Genomic DNA, 22,975 nt, shown 5'->3' with positions numbered 1-22,975 from the left:
TCCCTATGCCCCACCCTAATCACTGAATGGGAAACTGAGGCCTGAAGAAGGGCAGTGACTTTCCTGGGTCCCCTAGCAAGTGGGCGTCAGGGCTAGGACTGGGAAACAGGACTCCCAGCTCCCGTCCGGCATGGCTGGGGATCCGACCAGCCACGTGGGCAACAGCTAGTTCCTGGGCACTGTCAGCGGTGGGTCCACCCCAGGGCTCTCTCAGCACCGGGGCCAGCCCAGGCCGCACGCCTGCCTCCTCCAGTGACGGCCAGTGAAATCCTGGTCCCTGAGACCCTGACTTGTGGGGGCAGCACCAGCCCAGAACAGTCACTCCCCCCAGCTGGCAGGGAGGCTGGGAGGTCAGAGGTTAGACTGGGAGATCCTGAGGTCGCTGAGGACACTTGGATTTCTCAGGTGCTGTGTCCTCAGAGGCATCAGTTCATTGAGGCTCCGCTTCCCTTGCCCTGGCTCACGCTCCACGAGCAGATAATGGTTTCTGCAGGAAGGGACATGTGGCTCTTGCTCCTTTTCAACCTTCTCCTTGGGGAATTCCATCCCTTTTTCTTTTCTGCTGAAAGGAGGCTTTAAAGAGGCACCAAGCAGGTTTTGTTTGCTTCTCCAAGTTAGCCCTCAGGCTGCCACTGAGGTTGAGGAGGCAGGAAGGCCTCGCTGAGAGGGAGAGAGGGCTAAGGGGACAGGTCTGGGCGGAGGCCTCTGCCTCCGCCCCTGCCCTGGAGTCCCTGGGTCACAGAGCCCCTCACTTCCAGGGTTTGGGGTGTCTGAGGCCCTGCAGAGTAAAACTGACCTTGGGGCCAGGCTCTAACACCTTGATATCCACCATCTCATCAGCCTTGCCTGGGGTGGGCATGAGAATTAAAACGTGAAGCTCAGAGATCTGCAGTTACCTGCCCAAGGTCACAGGGCTTGAAAGTGGTGGAGTTAGGACGGGAACTTGAGTCTGTGAGCCAAGCCGGCCCCCGGCTCTTCCCCAGGGCCACAGCCGAAGTCCAAATTTTGTGTCCCCTGGCCTCGGAGCACACAGAAAGAACACATTTATGGGGGAAAGCTCAGGCTGAGAGAGGCTGAGGGTCCGCCCGAGGTCACAGGACCTAGCAGCAGCTGAACTCGTGTTCCTCCTTGAGCAGGGGGAGTGGGTGCGGCTGAAGACGTTTGAAGCTGGCACGGCCCCGGAGCTGCGGCCCAGCTGCCTCCGCCTCCTGAGAAAGGTAGGGCTGCAGAGGGCCTGGAGGGATCTGGGGACGGGGTGCCATCAGGAGACCCTGTTGGTTTGGATTGGTCCCTACTCAATGTGGAAGCTTCTCACCTCAGAAAGGAAGTCCTCCTATTAGCACGATCGCCACCACATTGCCAACACGGCCATCGCAGTTGTACACCCTCACCGTCACCATCACTCACCAGCATCCCAAAGTCACGTCACCACCCTCATGTGATCATCGCCATGACCACCAGGGCCACGTTCCCATCAGTATCACCACCTGTGTGCATTCAGCACCATCAAAGGGCCTCATCCTGTACCTGCCGTCCCTCCACCCACCCACCCGTTTATTCACTATTTATTGGCACCAACTCTGCCAAGCTGTGTTCTGGGTTTGGAGGAGACAGCCATGGAGAAGAGACAGGATCCCTTCCAGTCACTTATCATCATTAATCATATAATGTCCCTTCACCCCTGAGATTGTCACCACCCTGAGAGGCTGGGGGATGGAAGATGAGCCCAGGATCTGAGTCAGGAAGAGCCCAGGTGGAATCCTGCCCTCACGGGCCACTTAGCTCTCTTGTAGAATGGAGCTAATAACACCACCACCACCCCCGCCCCCAGGGGAGCTCCGAGGATGGGAGAGAATATATGAAAAAACCTAGCCATGTCCTGCCAAGTGGTGCAGCTTTGATAAATTGTGAATTTTATTATTATTATTCCCAACATCTGAAATGAGGTTTGTAGAGACTAAGTGACTGGAGGGTGGGCATTTCAGTGGGCATCGTGTAGCCAAGGTGCACAGATGTCTCCTAGAAGAAAAGGCTCGATGGTGGTCAAGTGAGTTTGGAAATTGCTTGGGTGAGCGATAGGCCTCGGGATTTCTAACATGCTGTTCTTGCTGTCTATGCCTGTGTAACAATTTACCCCCAAATAGACTGGCTTAAAGCAGCAACTAAAATACTCCCCCACGTTATTTTATAATATCTTACAATTTTGTGGGTAGGAAATTGGGGCAGGGCTCGGCTAAACAATTTTTCTAGGGCCTCTCCATGTGGTCTCTCTAGCATGGTGACTCTGGGTAGAGGGACTTCTTGTGGCCATTCAGGGCTCCAACAGACAGGAAATAGAAGCTGTTAGTCTTCTGAGACCCAGACATGAAGCTCCCCGGACCACTTCTACCATGTCCTATTGGTCCCAGTGTCACAGAGCCTGCTCAGACTCAAGGGGCGGCACAGAGGCCCCACCTCTTGATGGCAGGGATGTCAAAGGATCTGAGGCCATTCTTACCTCCCCACATCTATAATAATGAAAGCATAATATGCTAATTAGACCGACAACCGAACGACCTTCTGGACGTCCTTCCAGACGACCTTCTGGACAAAGCCAGGGTTGCAAGGGCCGAGCCCCTCACACGAATTTTGTGCATCAGGCTTCTAGCGTGTTAATATGCATGTGACTCTCTAAGGGGGAGAGTGTTCAGCTCCCCCTCTCTTAGTTAACCCTGAACTGTGTTTGTGAGGAGGGCCTTCCTAGGCAAGGGTTCCACCTTTTTTGCTTGAGCAAATGCTAGCCTCGCAGGTTGGGTTCAAGCTCTCTGGCCTGTTGGGCAGCCACCAGGGAGGTTGCTTTCTGCTCGGCCCTGATCCCCTCTGCACCTTTTCTTCTCCTTATCGGTCACTGAGTCGTGGGGTTTTCAGGTTCATGGTGCCACTTAGGTTGGGAAACAGGCTTAGATCCCTGTACCATGGAATTGGTTACAGCTCATTCACTTATTCATCTATTGTGTTTTCACTCACTCACTCATCCATCCACCCACTCATCCATTTATCCTCCGCTTATCAAGCATCCATCATCCATCTGCCCATCCAACATGTCTGATGCCTCTCTATGCTCAGCCCTGTGCTGATATACCGAGAGTCCGGGTGTGGATTTCGCCCGGTCCAACCCCTGGGGGCTCCACAACGCTCATTTCCCTGGCAGATGCGAGAGCTGCGGCATGAGAATGTTGCCACCTGCCTGGGGTTCTTCGTGGCCCCTGGGGTGAGTGCCCTGGTGCTGGAGCACTGTGCCCGGGGCAGCCTGGAGGACCTGCTGCAGAATGAGGCTCTGCGGCTGGACTGGACCTTCCAGGCCTCCCTGCTGCTGGATTTGATTCGTGTGAGAACCTCCCCTGGACTCAGACTTCCCAGACCCCGGCTCTCTTCACTTTGTCTGAGACGAGTCTGAATAGTGTGGCAAGGGCGAGGGAGGCAGGAAGGGTTTCTGGGGTCCCTGGGAATTCTGAGAGGACCAGGGTCCCCTTCGCTCGCCACAGGCCTAATGGACCCCCATTCTGTCCACCCCAGGGCGTGCGGTATCTGCACCATCAGCATTTCCCGCACGGCCGCCTCAAGTCCCGAAACTGTGTGGTGGATGAGCGCTTTGTGCTGAAGGTCACTGACCACGGCTACGCAGGGCTCCTGGACGCTCGGCCGGCTCCCCGCCCGCGGCCCGCCCCGGAAGGTCAGCTCACGGGTGGGCAGTTGGTTCTGAGGCCTCTGTTTAAATCGGGTGCTTGTGAGGCGGGGAGAGGGCGAGCTATCCAGTGCTCCAGCCTCCGTGTCGGTGACCTGGCAGCTGTCCTCCCTGTCAGGTGACCTGGCGGCTGTCCTCCCTGAGCCTGGGGCCCCTCGCTGGGAATGGGGAGGAACCCAGCTCCTCCCGCGGCTGAAGGGGGAAGGCGGTGACACCCCATGTGGGACATGCTGCCCAGCTCAGCTCAGCTTGAGTGGTTCGAGGGGACATGGTGGGGCCCCGCACTGTGATTGCAGACCTGCTGTGGACGGCTCCGGAGCTGCTGCGGGGGCCCCGGGGGCCCGGGCGGGGCACCCTCCGAGGAGATGTCTTCAGCGTCGGCATCATCCTGCAGGAGGTTCTGACTCGAGGCCCACCCTACGGCTCCTCGGGGCTCTCAGCCGAAGGTACAGCATCCTCCTCCCCCTGTGGCCAGGGAGCTCCGTGACATCACGAAATTCGGGCCTGAAAACAACCACACAGACACACTTGCCTGTTTGGCCACAAGCGTTGGGTTTCTTTGGTTTAAGCCAGGCAGCCTTCAGCAACTCTGCCAACATGGCAGCTGACCGGTTCCAGGGCTAAAGACACTGGTTTCTGGGTGAAAGCCCCACCCCTTCCAGCCTCTCCCAGGTCCTTGCCGCGTGTGCAATGCTCAGGCAGAGCCCCCCACTGCTCAGCACAGACTTTGTGTCATCACTGACCTCGGTTCTTCCCCAGCCGTAGCCTTTCCTTATTGTGTGGCCTTTCACAAATCACTCACCCTCTCTGAGCTCAGCTTTCTCCCCTTTAAAACGGGAATCAAACTTAAGATGTGCCAGACACAGCCGGCCCATGTCTGATGTGTCCAGGCTGCTCGGTCTTGGGGGCTTGGTTCTCTGCTGGGGGGCGGGGCTCCTTCTAGAGCAGTGATGGCAAACCTATGACACGCGTGTCAGAGGTGACACGCGAACTCATTTTTTTTGGTTGATTTTTCTTTGTTAAATGGCATTTAAATATATAAAATAAATATCAAAAATATAAGTTTTTGTTTTGCTAAATTTTTTGATATTTGGTTGCAACTCTCAAAAAATGTCTCTATGTGACACGGCACCAGAGTTAAGTTAGGGTTTTTTCAAAATGCTGACACACCGAGCTCAAAAGGTTCGCCATCACTGTTCCAGAGCATCTCTGTGCCCACACTTTGGGGAGTACAGGAGAATCACCACACCTTCCCCACTGTCTCCTGGTCTTAGACATTTTCTGTCCTCTGACCCCAGTGCCAGGGCCCAACTTCAGAAATGTTTCCTCTCCTCCTGTGTTCTCTGTCAGGGCCGCCTGGACTCCAGGCTGCTCTTCCAGTTGTCCCGCAGCTGCCTGTCCCCACAGGGACCCTGGCATCTCAGCCCGAAGTGCAGAGGGCAGTGGTGGAGCCGAGCCCACCATCCCGTGTCCTCCCCCACCCCCCTCCCGTCGATAATCTGTGACTCACAAGGAGGCTGGCCGCTTCCTTTCTCCACCAAAGCGCTGCTCAGTGAATAATGAGCATTCCAGGCCCCAAATTTATGAGGTGGAGGAATGGGAAGGAGGGGGGTTCATCAGGCCATTTGTTCAACATTCCTCAGCTGTCCCCCCACCCCCTGCTCCATCTGCACTGATAGAGGGAAGACCAGCCAGATGGGACCCCCAAGCCATGCTGCCAGTGCAGGACCCCTCAGGCCCGGGCTCCATCTGCCTTAGGCACAGGGACCAGGCTTGGAACCCCATGGCCACCCTTGGGTTGGGCTGTGAGACCGGGGTCTGCTACTTCCTGGGGTGCTTTTCCTGATCATAGGGAGTAAAATGTTAAGCGCACAGGCATACAATGTTAAGGGTCACCCACCTAAGCCCAGCTCCACGCCAAGCCACCTCATGACTTGGAGTAAATCCCTTTCAGACTCTGAGCCTCAGTTTCTTCCTCTGTAAAATGGGAGCGTCATGCCTGCCTCCCAGAGTAGCTGTGAGGATTCGGTGAAATACTTTAGACAAAGTGCCCGGCTCCCAGTAAAAATCTGCCTGGGTAGTTTCAGGGTTGTGCTAATGAGGCTCTCAGGTTCTCTCCTGATTCTCCCACTTGGACGCAGACCCTGTTAGAAATAGCATCTTTTTAAGATCCTGTATGTGTAAGGCACTTGGGAGGTGGGTAAGTGCACTCTTTTCAGAGATAGTTAAGTGAGGCTCAGAGAGGAGACTTCTCAGTGGGAAGCAGTGGGTCTGGGATTTGGGCAAAAGTTCCCTGACCCACGCTCAGTGCTTTTGCCCTAAAACCTCTCGGTGTCATCCACGGAGCATCTCCCCACGGAGCTGGATGTGCAGCAGGGCCCGCCAATCGTGGTGACGCATGGGGTGAGGACAGCGGGCCTGCCCAGTGCGGGAACACGAGACCCCGCCCGGCCGGGGCCAGGGGTTCCCAGCAGGTTCGCCTTAGGACTCCACTCCGATGTCAGAAAAGGCTGGAGCCTCACATGCTACTATTTGACTTTTAATATCCGCTGGCTGAGAGAATGCCCAACGACAAGGTCTGCTCTGAACTCAGCAACACTTTGAAATGGATTTGTACCTGTTTGTACTTGAGCCATCACAGCACCAGCTGAACACTTTTGAAAACGTGTTGTACGTGTGCGCGCGCGATGCATTATTGGTTCCATCTGCTCACACCCCTTTGTGAGCACATCCCGCTTCCAGACCCTTCGCTCAGAGGCCCTCGGGTCTGAGGCCGCAGGCTGGGAACCTCTGGGCGGAAAGAGGAGATCGCGCAGGTCACGAGGGGATCCGGCCCAGTTCTGGAGTCTACTTTTAAGCGGTCCTGTGGCTGTGGGCAACTTAGGAACCTCAGTTTCCCTGCCTGTAAAATGGGACAATGATGCAGGCACTACCCCCAACAAGGAGGCCAACAAAGAGATGGGCAGGGGGAGTGAAATCCAGAAAGACGCTCCTCCTCACTGGCTCCCAGGATGCCCTCCTCCGAGGAGATTAATCAGCGCTGCCTGGAAACAGCCCTAGCAGGTCTGTGCTGTTATTGCGCCCCTGTAACCGGTGAGGAAACCGAGGCTCAGAGAGGTGATGTAACTTGTAGAGAATGTAAAAGGATAATGTCGACGTTCCCTCCTGCTCCGCTGGAAGCCTGAGCGTGTGCCCAGCCCCGCTTGCTCCAGCGTCCTTGAATTTCTCAGTTCCCCGGGCTCCCCAGCAGCTTCCTGAGGTTGTTTCCACCCATCGTCAGGTGGACAAACCAAGGCACCGAGTGATGCCAACAGGCAGAGCCGGAGCTAGAACACCGATCCATCTGACCTCAACTTAGCCTGGCGGCCTTAGCACATGGAGGGGGAGGGTCCACGGCAGGGCCATCTTGGGAAAACAATGATGGTGACGGTGCTGATGATGATGAAGATACTGATCAGACAGTTTTGCTTTGCACTTGTGAGGAGTTGGCACCAGAGGGTCTCCAGGAGGCAGGGCTGGTGAAAAGAGCAGGGTGGCCATCACTGGCAACAGAGCAGCAACACTTGATTCAGCATCTGGGGGTGGGGAGAGCCTGCTGGGTGCCAGGCACCTAACCTCTACCATCACCTCCCTCAGCACCCCTCTCAAGAAGGCAGTTTATTAAGCTCATTTCCCAGACGGGGAGACGGAGGCTCAGAGACGTCACCGCCTTGTCCACCATCTCACAGACCAAGAATTTAAAGCCCACCCTGAAGTAGACCCTTTCTCTGAGACCCTGTCCCTAGCCACACCCAGGGCGGACCCAGGAAAGAGTCCTGGGTCCACCGACTACCATGCCTCGGGGCCCAGAGAAGGGCCAAGGAGCACCTTCAAGGCCCGATTCCCGCCCCCCCTATCCCCCCGGCCCAGGCCTACCCTGCTCTCCCTCTCAGGCCCCCAGGCCCCTCCAACAGCCCTCCTGGGGACCTCGGGGCCACCACCACATGGTGCTCATTGCAGAAATCATCAGAAAGGTGGCATCGCCCCCTCCCCTGTGCCGGCCACTGGTGCCCCCTGACCACGGGCCGCCCGAGTGCATCCAGCTGATGGAACAGTGCTGGGAGGAGGCTCCAGAAGACAGACCCAGCCTGGACCAGATCTACAGCCAGGTCAGTGTTCCCGGGAGGAGCCGAGTGCTCACAAGAAATGGCTGATCAATGCACCCCACTTTGCCCAGTGAGAACCCCACACTATGCCTGGGGCCTAGAAAGGGGGCAGCAGGACAGCACAGTAACCCTGAGGGGCCTGAGGTACAGCCTCTGAGTGCCTTCCTGAGAGCCACGCCCCACACTGTGCTCTGCTTACTTCACTTAATCCTCGTTATCATTCTTCATCGTTCTCCAAAGAAGCACTGTCATTATCTGGGCTTTACAGAGAGAAACTGAGGCACAGAGAGGTGAGGGGACGTTCCCAAGGTAACTGAGGCAGTGACAGCTGGCCTAGAGTCCAGGCCCAGGTTCGTCTGTCTGCAGACCTGGCAGTGGGAACCCCAGCCCTATACTGGGCCTCCTGGCACCGGGGCTGAGAGGCTGTTGGTGGCTGTGGTGGCAGCACTGGCTCCCTGCGGAGTGAGTGGGGGATGTGAGGGGCACTGGGGCCCCCAGGCCTGCCCTGGGGACTGCAGAAGGAGGGGTGAGGCAAGTCTGCACGAGCCTGTGGGGCAGCAGAGTGTGTGGGCCTGCCTGAACCGGCTAATGGCTCCCACGGGGCCAACCCATCAAGCCTGAGGTGACACCTTTGTGCCTCCCCTTCCCACCCACCCCCTCTCCAGCCACAGCAGAGCACTGTCAAGGAGAGGCTGTGAGGTTGTTGACCACACGGTTTGTACCCACACATGGATGTCCTCACAGGAGACCTTCTCTCTGCTCAGGGCCAGCAGTAGGCATGTTTCTCTTGAGAAACTCGTTTAATGCCCCATTGTCTCGTGGGCTCCACGGATCATACAATCTATGTTTTCCTCTTTGCCTTGTTGCTAGGAAGCTCCTATCTGAACTTGGGACCAAATTCTAGTGCGCATTTTGCACACAAATGTCAATGCTAAGTTAGCTTAAAAAGGATTTTATTCTTCTTTGTTCCCAGTGTCCTTATATATTTATGATTTTATTTTGTGGCATTGCTTTATTTTTCTTAGTACTTAACATTTTTTGGAGCATAGAGAGAAATCGAGAGGTAGAAACATATTAGTATATAAAGAAGCTACATATATTCTTTCTACCTACCTATCTGCCCATGTATTTATCCACTTATCCATTCATACATCATATCCATCCATCCACCCATCCATCCATCCATCCATCCACCCATCCGTCCGTCATCCATCTTTGAGAAGAACAAAGGGCGCCTTTTCCGCAGGGTTGTTGTAAGAGCCAATGCAGTAGGGCCAGCGTTTGTTAACGGTAATGCCGTGCTGAGCCTGGGCCCCTTTGCAAAGCCCTTTCTGCCCACCTCACACAGAACTAACCCAGTTGCCTCCCAGCCGTCTGTGTTTTCCCTCAGAGGAGCTGCCACCCCCTGTCTATTCCGTATCTGGTCCCCACCAGTTCGTTTCCTCCAGGCCGGGACTGTGTCTGGCTCATTCCTGTGAACCAGACTGTGAACAAGCTGCGGGCTGAGTGTGTTGCCCTCCGTGGATGAGTTGGGAATTTTATTCCATCTCCAGTTCAAAAGCATCAACCGAGGCAAGAAGACCAGCGTTGCCGACTCCATGCTGCGGAGGTTGGAGAAGTATTCCCAGGACCTGGAGGGCCTGATCCGGGCGCGGACTGAGGAGCTGGAGCTGGAGAGGCAGAAGACGGAACGGCTGCTTGCTCAGATGCTCCCGCCGTGAGTGGCCCCTTAGGACCCGGTTGTGCTTCTAGCCTCGGTGGCTCTGAGCCCGGGACTGGAACATAGTAGGTGCTCAGTAAACCTGGGTTCCATGAATTCATTCAATCCATTCATCGTTTATTTATCCAACAGATGTTCTCAGAGCCCTTACATGTGCTAGGCACTGTGCTGGGCACACGGGTTTGGAATTTCTGCCACCTCGCTCGCTCTCTTGGGAGCCAAGGAGAGGGTACAATGTCCCCTGTCTCACTTCAAAAAAAAGTAATGTCCAGAGAGGGACAGGCACTTGCCGGAGGGCAGCCAGAACGTCAGCAGACCTGTCCCAGATCTCCTAACCCTCAATGCGGGATTTCCTCCAAAATATCCCCCCCTTACCTCCAGACTATGGGAAGGGGATCCTTCTACCCTATGACTCTGATTCGTCCCATCCCTCCAGGTCTGTGGCCGAAGCTCTGAAAACTGGGGCGACTGTGGAGCCGGAGTACTTTGACCACGTTACCATATACTTCAGTGACATCGTGGGTTTCACCACCATCTCAGCCCTGAGTGAGCCCATGGAGGTGGTGGGCCTGCTCAATGACCTCTACACGCTGTTTGATGCTGTTCTGGGCAGCCATGATGTGTACAAGGTGAGAGAGTACCAGGAGGCTGGCATTCCATCTGTCCTTCCTTTGCCACTATGTTGATGTCACACATTTACTTCCAGTCATTTCTTCATGTGTTTTTATCAGGTTGCTAATGCTGTGTAACAAATAACCCCCAAATCTAGGCATGTGAAACGATAAGTATTTATTGTTGCTCACAGGCCTATAGGTGAGCTGGAAAGTTCTCTGGACTCAGCTAGACTCAGTCATACATCTGTGGTCAGCTGTGGACGTGACAGGAAGCTCTGTTGATCTTGGTTGGGCTCTCTCACATCTCTGGAGCCTTGGCTGGGACAGCTCAGTTCTGGTCCACATAGTCTCTCAGCCTCCAGCAGGCTAGCTGGGCAAAGGAAGACAAGGACTCAGTTCCCATGCCTGCCCTCAGGGAGCACTTGGTGCTGTAGGTAAACGATGAGGGCAACCCACAGCGAAAGTGATGATCAGGGAGGCAGTGGAGGCTGAGAAGGCTTCCAGCCAGCCAGGGAGAGACATGCAGAACAAAGAGCAAGACAGGCTTCCTGGAGGAAGGGCTGCCTTCCTACCTTTGCTTACTCTGGGTGTGGTGGCTCCCCGTCAGCAAGTGGGGAATGTGTACTACAGCTTGAGGCTTGAGAGAGTGGGCCTGGCGAGCGTGAAGGATGCTGACTGGGTTGTGATGGCTGGACATGAAGGGGGTCTGTGGTGGGAATAAGTGGATGGGTGGGGGCCCTGGGGAGGGCAGCGGGGGCCTTAGCAGACCTGTCGAGACCCTTCATGATCTGTGCACCCCTTGATCCTGGCTTCAAATCCCAGCCTGGCCCCCAGCTTCATGTGGCTTTGGGCAAATGGCTTCCCCTCTCTGGGCCCCTGCTCTTTATCTGTAAAACAATGACTCCAGTCCCAGAAAGGGGGGTGAAGGAGGGCAGGGATTTACAGGTAATGGTTGGATCCTACCGCCCTGTAGAAGGGCTCTGTAAACTGGGGAGAGCTTCCTGCCCCTCTGGGCCTGCTGTGGGGACTTTCCTGCCCCAATTCTGCCCTTTATTCTGGTCCAGTTGCTGGGGGTCATGGGTCAGCTTCAGACACGGGGGAGGTGGGAGGGAGGTTCCAGGAAAGGGCCATACTCAAGCTCCACTGCCTTAGCCTTGGTTTGTGACTCCCCAGCCCCCTTCCAGCCGTAGCCCTTCAAGGACACAGTGACAGGACAGGAAGGCCTTGGGGCTGAAGCCAGAGTGGAAAGGCTGCTTGGACAGGAAGCTTCAGGGGAGAGAACTAAGTGCTTGGGGTGCCAGGCAGTCTGCTGACAGCATTATGTACAGTATCCCAGACAACAATGACCAGCACTTACTGAGTGCTCACTGTATACGGGACACTATTCTAAGTCCTTTACAGGTATTAATCCATTTAACCATCATCATAATCTGTGAGGTAGGTACTGGTACCCCTATTTTATAAATGAGGAAAATGAGATGATTAAATGGTTTGTCGAGTTACATAGTCCCAGTGGCATATGATGCTGAAATTTGCACCTGGGTATTCTAGTCCCCAAACCCCCTTTTAGTGGGGCTCCCATCCCCGTGATATGGATGTCCTCAGGCCACAGGTTCCTGGTGGCCCACAAGGCCCTGCAGGAGCTGATCTGCGCACCTCCCCGGCTGCATCTCTGGTCCCTCCACCTCCACAGCCCTCTATACTCCTCACGTATGCTTTTGCTGTCTCTAGCCACTAGGCCAGTGGTCGGCAAACTCATGAGTCAACAGAGCCAAATATCAACAGTACAACGATTGAAATTTCTTTTGAGAGCCAAATTTTTTAAACTTAAGCTATATAGGTAGGTACATTGTTATTAACTTAATTAGGGTACTCCTACGGCTTAGGAAGAGCCACACTCAAGGGGCCAAAGAGCTGCATGTGGCCCGAGAGCCGCAGTTTGCCGATCACGGCACTAGGCCTTTGCACATGCTGTTCCCTCGCCCCAGAACGCTGCTCTCCGTCCTCTTTGCCTGGCTCCCTCTGGTCATCCTGGTCTCGGGTTAGCTTCCCGGTCATTCAGACATGGTTAGGAGCTCCTGTGTGATGCTCTCATAACTACCCTTGTACAACAGCCACACTTCATGGTTCCTACCTAAACCCCTCTGTCCCCAGTGCCTGGAAATGCCCAGCACATGCCAGGCCCTCAGGAAATATGTGTGAGCTGGATGAGCTGCTCATGGAGACCCGGAGGAGAAGTGGCTTGCCCGAGGTCACACAGCTGGTAGGTGGCAGAGCCAGGACAGGAATCTGCAATGTCCACCACCACCACCTGGCTCTGTCCACTGCACCTCACTGCCAACCTGGATGCAGAGACCCGAGCCACAGATATTCCGAGGATGCAGCTTCCCTCCTGTTCCCTGTTTAGGACCCCACGCTCTGGCCCCAGTGGTGATTCTGAGGTGTCATCTCCTGTGTTGGCTGAATTCCCCTCTTGCCTCCAGAGCCGCCCTGGCCCCACGGCCCCAGGGAAAGATCCCTCATCTCATCTGTCTGGCCTTGCTGAGCCCTGCAAGCTTTGATCTGCCCTGAGTCACCCCTGGCCTGTCTCTTCCTCCCCTGCTAATCTCTTCTCACACATGTGTCCCTCCCAGCTCTGAATCATGCCTTCTGATCTACTCTGAACTCTGGCCAAGAGGTCTGCATCTTTCTGGCAGAGTGAAATGACATAAAACAAGGCTCGCACACCCCTCCAGATGTGGGGGACCAGGAGGCCTATTCCTCATGGTGTACGAGCCCGTCTCTCATCACTCACGCCATCTGCCTTGGTTTCCCCTCGCCCCCCAGCAGGATCTGGTTACGGCTCTTTAATCCGGTCTGAGTTGGGAGGCAGCCAGGCGATCGTTTCCTGGTTCCGTGGGGGTCTGTGATTCTCCCCGCACGCGCTGAGTGAGCACTTTTATGGACAGAACTCCAGAGCAGAGCCCACGTGGGCTGCCCCAGGGGGTGAGTCTGGCCCCAGCCATACTGCCTGCCGAGTGACCCTGGACAAATCACTTCACCCCTCTGAGCCTCAAGCTCCCATTTATAATCAGACATGAAAGTGTCTACGGCTTACAGTTGTTCTGCGGACTAAGTCATGTCATTCATTCACCAGCACAATGAAGCCTGTAGTGCGGGAGGTGCAGCCCCTGAGGCCTCTCCCTGAAAGCACAGCCTGGGAACAGGGGCACCGGCACTGGTTAAGCATCTACAGAGGGCGGGCCCTGCCTAGGGATTGTCACAGGGCCTCTCGTTTGATCCTTAGTGCTCCTCAGAGGGACGGGTCATTCTCCCTCCTGTACAGATGAGAACACAGGCTCAGAGAGGCACTCAGCAAGCCAGGGGTGGAGTTAGAATTTGCATCTGTTTGTTCGTATGGAAACCATTGCTCTCATCTCTCCCCCAGCTGTGTTCTGCCATCTTTAAAAGGACCACAGCTATGTGCTCATGGCCCTCCCTTGCAGCCAGGACCTGAGCTCCAACTAAGTCTTTGCGGGATCGTCTTTATGCATCTGAGTTCCTAGAGAGCGAGCCTGTGCCTGGTCATCTTTCTGCCTCTGGGGCTGTAGGGTGATTGCTGATTTCACCACACTCTCTCTTCCGGTCAGCCGCAGGAAGGTGGAGGGCTAGAGGCCAGCTTTAGTGGTTTGGAGAATGTGGTCTGGGTGTGTGGCCAACACAGGGCTTTCTACTGTTCCTCTTCCCCAGTCAGGGCCTGCGTCACCCATCTGAGGCCACGCTGGTCCCCAGAGCAGGTGCACTGTCCCTGAGTCGCAGCTGCACACCTAGAGGGCTGGTGGGGGGGCCCGTCAAGCAGCAGGTCTCCCGGGCTGCCTCTGGGAGGCAAGACTCGGCCCAGACACATGAGCTAACCAGGTGCAGGGCAGGACAAAAGGGAAATGCCACACAGCAGGTAGATCCTCACTCCTCAAAAGAATAGGTAGACTTTAAACTCTCTTCCAATTCTGAGATTCTGTTACTCTATCTTCTCCAAACTCATTAGCCAAGGAAATGATGATGATGATGGAAACTGAAGTCTCCATTTATTGAGCATCTTTGATGAACCTGACTCTTTAAATACTTTCTCTTTATTATGAATTCCACATGAGAGGAAACAGGCTCATAGAGGTGAAGGGGTCTGCCCAAGGTGAATAGCAGAACTGGGGTTTGAACCTACATTTATCTGATTCCAAAATTGACATCCTTTTCAGTACATGTTGGAAGGCCAATGGGGTTTGGAAAATAGGGTAATATTCAATGTACACATGCTCTTCTCCAGACCAAGCCCTGATCTGCCGCTGTGGCATCGGGCAGAGGGGCACCCAGTCTGCCACCAAGGAGCTCATGGCCTGGAGTCAGAGGAGACGGGACAGCCTGGTGTCCTGCCATTCAGACAAAGGCGATCTGAAACGTGCAGACCCAAGCGGTGCTAGCGTGTCTGGAGGGAGAGGCAGGCAGAGATGGCCCTGAGGGCCACAGACCAGAGGGGTCGTCATGGGCTCCCGAGAGGCGGCCTGGTGTGGGATGTGGGCAGACCGGGGAGAGCGGATTCTCGGGCTGCAGTATGAAGGCTGTGACTTCTAGGTAGAAACCATCGGGGACGCCTACATGGTAGCATCGGGGCTACCCTGGCGCAACGGGAGCCGGCACGCGGCTGAGATTGCCAACATGGCCCTGGACATCCTCAGCTCCGTGGGCAACTTCCGGATGAGGCATGCGCCTGACGTGCCCATTTGCATCAGGGCTGGCCTGCACTCAGGTATGCGCTGGGGGCCGTGGGGGTGATGGGCCAGACAGTCTCCCAGCCCTGCCTGGGGTACGGGCTGAGGGAACCCCAATGACGTGCTTCTGGAATTCAGAGATTCTAAAACTCTATAATAGAATTTACATTTCTTTTTTCCCTTCTATTATTTTAAAGTTCTAGAATGTTATACATCACAGAATCCATGTTTAGATTCACACATTTTTTTTTTTTTTTGTCTCAGCATCTGTCAGGAGCATCTAAGTCCCATGTTGAGGAGCTGATAGTCTGATGGAAGAGGCAGGACAGAGACCTTCTGTGGTCATGCAAACAACTAAATGTTTGCTGGGATGGGTCTGGGAGAGACCTCAGAACCTCTGACATCTTCTCATGCCCCCATTCCTTCCTCCTTGGCACCTGCTGTTCTCTGCTAACTCATTCTCTCATCCCTCATCTGTCAAGACAGCTCATGCACCACCTCCTCTAGGAAGTCCTCTGGCCTGGGTCAGAGTTCCCCCTCTGGGTTGGCACAGCCCTGGTGCTTCCTTTTCACAGCATTGATCACAGTTCCTACCTCGCCCCACACTGAGCTGGGAGCTCCCCGAGAGCAGAGTCTGGCTTCGATTGATCTGTGTCCCCGAGCCCCATCCCAGAGCTTGACACAGATGTCATCTCCTCTCCAGATAGCGTCATCCTTACCCGCCCTCCCCCAGCTGGAGCCCAGAATGCGGGGTGGGGACCACAGACAAGGCAGGGAAGGGAAAGACTGTCGTAGGGACTTCTCTGTGGTCCAGGACCTGCTGGAGCTCACTGAGTGCATTTGGGTTCCAGGGCCCTGTGTGGCGGGGGTTGTGGGTCTCACCATGCCGCGGTACTGCCTCTTCGGGGACACCGTTAACACTGCATCTCGGATGGAGTCCACGGGGCTGCGTGAGTGTCCCCTATTTCCATCCTGCCAGGCAAGGGCTCTGTCTCAATGACCATTGCAGCCGGGCTGTTTGAAACATGCTTCGTAACCAAATCACCAGGTGGTGGCAGCGTACCCCCGTTGTTTGTAAAGCAGCTGTAAGGAGATGACGTGTGTCACTGGTTCTTTTAATTTTCCACGAGGTTTTTGTGACAACTCATGAGAAAATTAGCAGATAAAACAATGACTCAAGAGGTAGGAAACCTAGGCCCTAGCCCCGACTGCAACTGGTTTGCTTAGGGTCCTTGAGCAAAATGCTCTTCCTCTGGGTCTGGGTTTCCCGCCTTTTACAGTGAGGAGACCCCCTCTAATTGTTAAAATGCCACTTTAGGTTCCTCCTGGCAGCAGGGGCCACTCTGTGGTTTGGTTAGAGCAGCCCTGGCCTCTGCTTCCGGCCGTACAGCCTGTGCGCTCCACACGGTCACTCAGTGCCCATCCTGTATAACCAGACGTGGCGGCCCTACTGCAGAGGTCTGGTTTTGAAAGAAAAAAAATGCTCATATGCTCTGCCTCAGCTTCATCGACTCCCCTACATGTGGAAATTATGTTTTTAGAGGTTCTGACTTCATCTTGGGTTCCTCCTAACATTCAATCTATGTAATGTGCTTTGCTTTGAGGCCTCTATTGTAGGGACCAACCACCCACTAAAGGGACAAAAGAGCCAGGCAAAGGATATCGCAGGAATCAGATTTGTGGGTATTACAGGCTAGAACAGCACTCAATGATCTCACCAAACACTAGGTATGCTGCCACCAGGTGGTGACATGGATTCCTACCTTTCTTCTCAGCATACAGAATTCATGTCAGCGGAAGCACTGTCCAGACACTGCTCAGCCTGGACGAGGGCTACAAAATTGACATCAGAGGCCAGACCGAGCTGAAGGTAAGAAACTGTTTCCATGTATTGGTGAGAATAGTTCCCAAAGGTCCAGTTTCTGTGGGCAGCAGGTGGGAGTCTCATCTGACTGATGTGGCTGAAGGAAATGCCTGCCTGGTGTTGGGACAGGGCTGATCACCTTCACATGTTCTCTCCACTCCCCAAATTCTAGGGAAACATTTCTTCCTTGAGCCACCCCCTCATTTGTCTCCTCATGAAAAGGACTAGAGCGAAGAAGTTACTTCCATAGATGATCTACCTGGGGGGCATGCTGGTGCACAACATACATTTATATATTATTACTCACAGCAATAATGAAAGGGGGGGGGTCACTGTCCCCATTTTGTAGTTGAGGAAATTAAATTAGAGAGCTAAAGGGACTTGTCCAAGGTCTCATAGCTTGGATGCCAGGTCTGGTGGCTGAAAGCCAGTGCTTTCTCCATAGCACTGTTGGGCTCCTACTCAGACGTCAGAACCCTAACATAGACATCACCTCTCAGTGAAGCCCGCCCTGATCCAGGAACGCTCTTCTTCCTTTCCCCAGCAGTAACTATCAGGCTTTGGCTGTGCACCCACCGGTCTAAAGACCAGCCCTCTGCTGTTGTGGGTGTGATATTGTGTTGTACTTGCCCATGAGCACCTCAAAGGCAGAGACAACTCTGTAACCTCTGCATTCTTTTATAATGTACTGTTCATGAAATGGTACAGCATTCCTAGGAATGATTTTTCTTCCTACCCACCTCCTCTTTTCCCCAATTCCTTGGCTAGAGTCAGGCCTGGTGGGGAGACTAGAGCAGCCTAGGCATTTAAATCCCCAGGGCTGCGACCAGGCATCAGAAATCGGGTGCTCCAGGGGATTCGCTGCATTATGCTGTGGAATATTAGAGTAGGAGGGTGCAGCTCAGAGAGGGGCAGTAACTTGTCCACGGTCACACAGCCTGAGAGGGCTGACAATGTGGAATCCTTTGCCCTGGAGGCTGAGGTGATGATGGGAGAGTGAGCTGGAGTAAGTCAGGGCAGATGTGTCTTGTTTGGCAGAATGGGCACTGGGTGTCCTGACGAATAGAGGCACTGATGATAGAAGGGGATGCTGAGAGGGAATGCGGAGGGCAGCACGCCACCCTCGGGTTCTTCAGGCTGGCCTGGGGGCTCCAGGGGGCAATATCCTTCTCTGTGCCAGGGTGGGGTATGGCACCTCTAGACCAGCCCTGCCCCAGTGCCCCTCATGCCCCGCTCCTAGCCTCCAGGCAGCGGCAACCCCATCCCAGGGGAGGCCACCAGGTCCTTCAGTAGTTGGGGGAGAATCCCAGGTCATAGAAGCCGGCCAGATCTGCTGGGTCATAGAATTCACGATTTATCATTTATTTTTCTGACAGATAAATATTAACTCATTTCATCCACACAGCAACTTTATGAGGTATTAGGGCAGTGATGGCAAACTTTTTGAGCTCGGCGTGTCAGCATTTTGAAAAACCCTAACTTAACTCTGGTGCCGTGTCACATATAGAAATTTTTTGATCTTTGCAACCATAGTAAAACAAAGACTTATATTTTTGATATTTATTTTTATATATTTAAATGCCATTTAACAAAGAAAAATCAAAGAGCCAGGACTTGAACCCAGACAGTCTGCCTCCAGGCTCCAGGCTGCTGGGAGGGGTGCCCCTCTCTGCCTTGCCCTCTGCTTGAGGAGGTGGCTCAGCTCTCTTTCCGGTCTCTTCCAGGGCAAGGGCGTGGAGGAGACCTATTGGCTGACGGGGAAGGCAGGCTTCCCCAGACCCCTCCCCACACCTCTGGACATCAAACCGGAGTGAGTAAGAGGAATTTCCCCAGAAGCTTGGCCTTTTTGTGTGCGAACTTTGGTATTTGTTACTTTTCTGATCACCAAGGTCTTACCCGTGTCGTGAGTAAAACTTGGAAAATACAGAATTCTTTAACGATTACATCATCGCCATCTTCCCACTCCTGAGAGACAGCACTGCTGGCAGGTAGGCGCAGTCCTGCTGCCTGTATCTGAGGCGCTCATGGCGGAGAGATCACGCTGCCTCGGTGATTCCTCACTGGGATCTGTGCTCTCAGCTCACGCCCCAGGTCCTCTGTGTGGGTCAGAGCACTTTACAAACAACTTGTGGTGACAGCCTCCAGACGGCCGACTGTGGGAGTGCCACGATTAGCTCAACCTTTCTCTGTTCGCTGGGCATGGAGAATCTCCCCGTCCTGAGCTGGGCACAGGCAATGCGCTGGGCACTTGTCGCCATTCAGGTGATTTCTGCGGAGACTGGAGGGCAAGGCCACAGGGGCTGCCAATTGCTGAGAATTACAGTTTCCTATAAACAAGATGGTCCCCTGGGGGCGCAGTCATCCCACCAGTGGGGAGGCTGAGCCTGGGGATGGGCAGAGCCTGCCAGGGTCCCCCAGCATGACCACATCACAGCTCCCTGACCAGTTTTTCCGTTGTCAGCACTTCCCGCTGGCTCCTCCGCCCTTCCAGGCGGCCCCTCCATCGCTCAAAGGGGAGGAATGTGTGGGACACACCTGGGCTTCCCGGGAGAGGCGGCACTCAGCAGCCCAGGCTGTGTGTCCTTCGAGCAGGCGGATGGATGTGGGCGGGGTGGCTGGCAGGGAGCCGGCTGCAGCAGCCACTTCCTTTCCACCCTGCCGTCAGGGCGCCCCCAGGCCTCGGGACCCCCAGGAACCAGAGGACAGGAACTGACCCCATCCAGCTCCCAGTGCCCTCCCCAGTGGGGTCCAGCGAGGCAGGGAGGGGGCAGGGAGTGGATGGGCACACGCTGACATATGCAGAAGCTGCCAGGTGTTCGGAGCACAGATGTGCCCACTTTATAAGGGCACGCCAGCCTCCTGGGTGCAGCGCCGGCTTACGCTCACAGAGGGGCCTCCACGCCCTGGGCCTTCAGGCCTGCAGGGCATCTCTGTGGGGGCGGCTTGCTGGGGCGGCAGTGTGGTGTGAGGATGGCTCCGGGACTGGACTGTTTGCGTGGCCTGGGCAGGTCCCTGCCCTCGCGGTTGTACGACCCTTTCACAGAGGTCGCCTAAGACCATCGGAAAACACATATATAATTACATATTGTTTTTGTGATGAATCACTGTGCTTTAATTATGTTCCATTTGTAACAATAACATTGGGGGTCACCACAACATGAGGAACTGTATTAAAGGGTCGTGGCATTAGGAAGGCTGAGAACCACTGCTCTAGGTCCTCAAGTCCCACTCACCTCTCTGCCCCTCGAAGGGCAAGCTGTCCTCTGACCTCACAGGCCTCCGTTCCCACCCCACTTCTCGCCTCCACTCGGAGCTGCACTTCTCAGAAGGCCTGTCTGCTGATGCCTCACTTCCTCACCTCCCACTCCCCGCCCAGCCCCCGCAGTCTGACTTCACCCCCACCCGCCGGAACGCTCTGTGAAGGTCACCTGCACCCATGTCACTAGGTCTGTGGGCAGTTTTAGTTCTCACTGACATTTCCCCTTCCCCTCCCGCTTCCTACAAACGGGCTCCGGCCTCCTCCACACTCGCTGTGCTCCCACCTCTGCAACTCATCCCCCCGGCTCCTCACCTCTGCCCAGCCCTGCAATGCCGGGATGCACGGCCTCTTCCCTGGGGCTGTCTGTCCCTCCAGATCCGAGGACAGGGATCGCCCTCGTGGCCTTGGCCCCACCGCCCCTCTGGGCTCCAGGACCAGGCAGCTCACTGTCCCTCCTTGATATCTTCCAGAGCCCTCATGGCATCTCAGATCTCGGGGGTCCACCTGGCAGCTGGGCCTCCTCCAGAACTCTCTTCTCCTGTTCGGCCTTGCCATCCTCCCTCAGAAAGCCGGGCGACGTCCCGCTGCCCGGAGTCCTCAGCAATCCCCCAGCTCTGCCTCCATCACCCCCAACCTGCCAGCTCCCCACCTCCACGCCGCTCTTCTGGCCACCAGGGCTCCTCGCCACTTCCCCTCATCCACTGGCCCCTCCACCCGTCTCCCCCAGAGTGAAACAAATACAATCGATATAAAGGTTCCCTGTTTAGCCCTCAGGGGCCTCCTACTCCTCTGAGGCTCAAACCGAGGAAGTTCCATCCCTGGGGCCTGTGTGCCCCTCCCTTGGCCTCATCTCACCTGCCACCTGCTGCTGCCAAGCCACCTGCCTGGGGTCTCCTCACTGTTCCTTAAACAACCCTGAGCTCTTCCCAGCCCAGGGCCTTGCTCTCACTGTCCCTGTCCCCGAATGCCCTGGCCTGGTCCCCTCCTATCCTGCAGGTCTCGGCTCTGACACTGCCTCCCGCGTGAGACAGCTCTGGTCACACAGGGCAAACAGAGCCCTGCTGTCGCCCTCTCCCCATCCCCCAGCATTGCGTACCGTAGCACTCGGCACTCCCTGGTATTTCCTGTTGACATGTTCATGGAACTTTCCCCTGCATGGCCCAGCCCGGAGAGCCTGCCCCCATGTGCCGGCACAGGCCCCAGTGCCCGGCGCCCAGCTCTAGAGCTCCGGCCTTTCCCCTGGACACGCAGGCTGGCCGGCCAGCTCCCAGCCCTGCCCGAGCCACCCTGACCAGGAGTGGGAGATTGCAGATCTGGCAGCCACTTGTCATCCCTCAGCTGATGACTTTTCCATCCCAGACAGAAACTTTAGAAAGTGCCAGAAATGTTTCCATCTCCTTGGCTCGGGGAGGGAGGAGAGTAGAGATCATTCCCCCAGGCCTCCCGGCAGGCAGGGGAGAACGCCGCACCAACGTAGGCCCACGGGCTCACACCCAGCACATGGGCGCACACACGTGCATACACACGATGCTCATCGTGGGCATCGGGCTCATACACACATAGAAACACCCCCGCATGCCCATCAGCCTGCTTGGAGATGAGATCACAGACAGCCGCACCGACACGGAATCTGCAGGAAGTGTGCCAGTTGGATGGGAACTTGTCTTAAGAGTTGCATTTAGAAGGCAGTTACCAAATTGTTCTTGAACTGCATGCTACAGCTTGATTTTTTTAAAGTCAAATTTCCTAAAGGTGCTTTTATCTTCATGTTCTGTATTTGTCATATCTGCATACGTTATTCCTTCTTCTATTTGGGGGTGTTTAGGAGATTGATGGGATTGGGGGAAGGGGCGAAAGGCCCCTCCCTGTCTTGGTGTAGCCACGCCCCAGGCAGCAGGGCCCATGCCTGCTGTTATGTGTCACAGAAACGGTCCACACAGTGGCCCCTTCTCTCCCCTCTGCTCCTGCTAACCAGGCTCAAAAGCATCCCCTGTCAGGTTGCTGTGAGTCACTCAGAGCCTTGCTTGCTTCTCTGTGCAAAGGCAATAACCACGCTCTACCCTCCTATAGGCACCTGTGGGAAGTGAATGAGAAAATGAATGTGTGTGTGTGTGTGGGGGGGGGTCCTGTGTCCCTATCTGGAGTCGCAAAATACCCAGAGAGTCACGGAGCCCCTCACCCTCTGGCATCCCAAGGTCAGGTCCCTAAGTAAGGGACAGAGCTGGGACTTGCTCCCCGTCTCCTGGGAGGCCTCTGGACTGAAGTGCAGATGCGCCAGCAGCACTGCCCCTCTGAGCCTTGGTCCCCGAAAGGTCCAATGGGGAGGGCACTAGGAAGCCACAGCTGGGCCAGTGCAGGGACCAGGAGACCCCAAGGGAGGGAAAGGGCTCTTGCTCCCTCACTGTTAGGGATCCCTGGAAGGACCTCATAAACCAAGAAATCAGGGCGGCCTTTGCCAAAGTCCGCCAGTGCTCAGCTGGACCTTCGAGCTCAGGGAAGGCCTAGGCCCTGAGGAGAGGGACAGCGTGGGACAGGGGCCTGCACCAGCCTAGACACCCCCAACCCCTCTCTCTGCTCCACTCCCCTCAAAGAATTCCCTTGCTGAGCCCCCTAGCAGCCAACTGGGTGCTCATTAGTAAGTGCCCTAGAGCGATATTAATTGATGTGTTCCAGTGTGAATCCCACGGGCAAACTTGACTCTTGACACAAAAGCAATAAAAATAGAAACATTCCCTTCCTTTCGGGCAGTGCTTTGTTCCGACAAATGGTTTTGAGTCTGAGAGCTCGTTATCATAGAGCTCATTATCCCTCACACCAGGAACGCTGCCCCACGCGGTGCCCAGGCGCACAGGGAGGAGGTCATTTCCCCGGTGGCATGAGCGGAAGCAGGACAGGTGCCAGGGACTG

General features: G+C 55.3%; 1 protein-coding gene across 1 annotated transcript in view; it reads left to right on the top strand.

The window, feature by feature from the left end:
* Positions 1-22,622, top strand: part of LOC102760543 (olfactory guanylyl cyclase GC-D) — a 33,708-nt gene extending 11,086 nt beyond the window's left edge. Inside the window, exons 8-19 of the mRNA XM_006763842.2 lie at positions 1,137-1,217; positions 3,191-3,367; positions 3,556-3,712; positions 4,021-4,170; positions 7,724-7,872; positions 9,423-9,586; positions 10,026-10,218; positions 14,809-14,983; positions 15,797-15,895; positions 16,721-16,815; positions 18,534-18,619; positions 22,477-22,622. Coding sequence (XP_006763905.1) covers positions 1,137-1,217; positions 3,191-3,367; positions 3,556-3,712; positions 4,021-4,170; positions 7,724-7,872; positions 9,423-9,586; positions 10,026-10,218; positions 14,809-14,983; positions 15,797-15,895; positions 16,721-16,815; positions 18,534-18,619; positions 22,477-22,573 — 1,623 coding nt within the window. The 3' untranslated portion in view covers positions 22,574-22,622. The remainder of the gene's footprint in view (positions 1-1,136; positions 1,218-3,190; positions 3,368-3,555; positions 3,713-4,020; positions 4,171-7,723; positions 7,873-9,422; positions 9,587-10,025; positions 10,219-14,808; positions 14,984-15,796; positions 15,896-16,720; positions 16,816-18,533; positions 18,620-22,476) is intronic.
* The last annotated feature ends 353 nt before the right edge of the window (positions 22,623-22,975 follow it).

This window comes from Myotis davidii, unplaced genomic scaffold, assembly GCF_000327345.1.
Source record: "Myotis davidii unplaced genomic scaffold, ASM32734v1 scaffold139, whole genome shotgun sequence".
In the NCBI taxonomy this organism is placed as follows: domain Eukaryota; kingdom Metazoa; phylum Chordata; class Mammalia; order Chiroptera; family Vespertilionidae; genus Myotis; species Myotis davidii.
The sequence above is the reverse complement of the archived record's forward strand: the minus strand, read 5'-3'. Positions and strand labels throughout refer to the sequence as shown.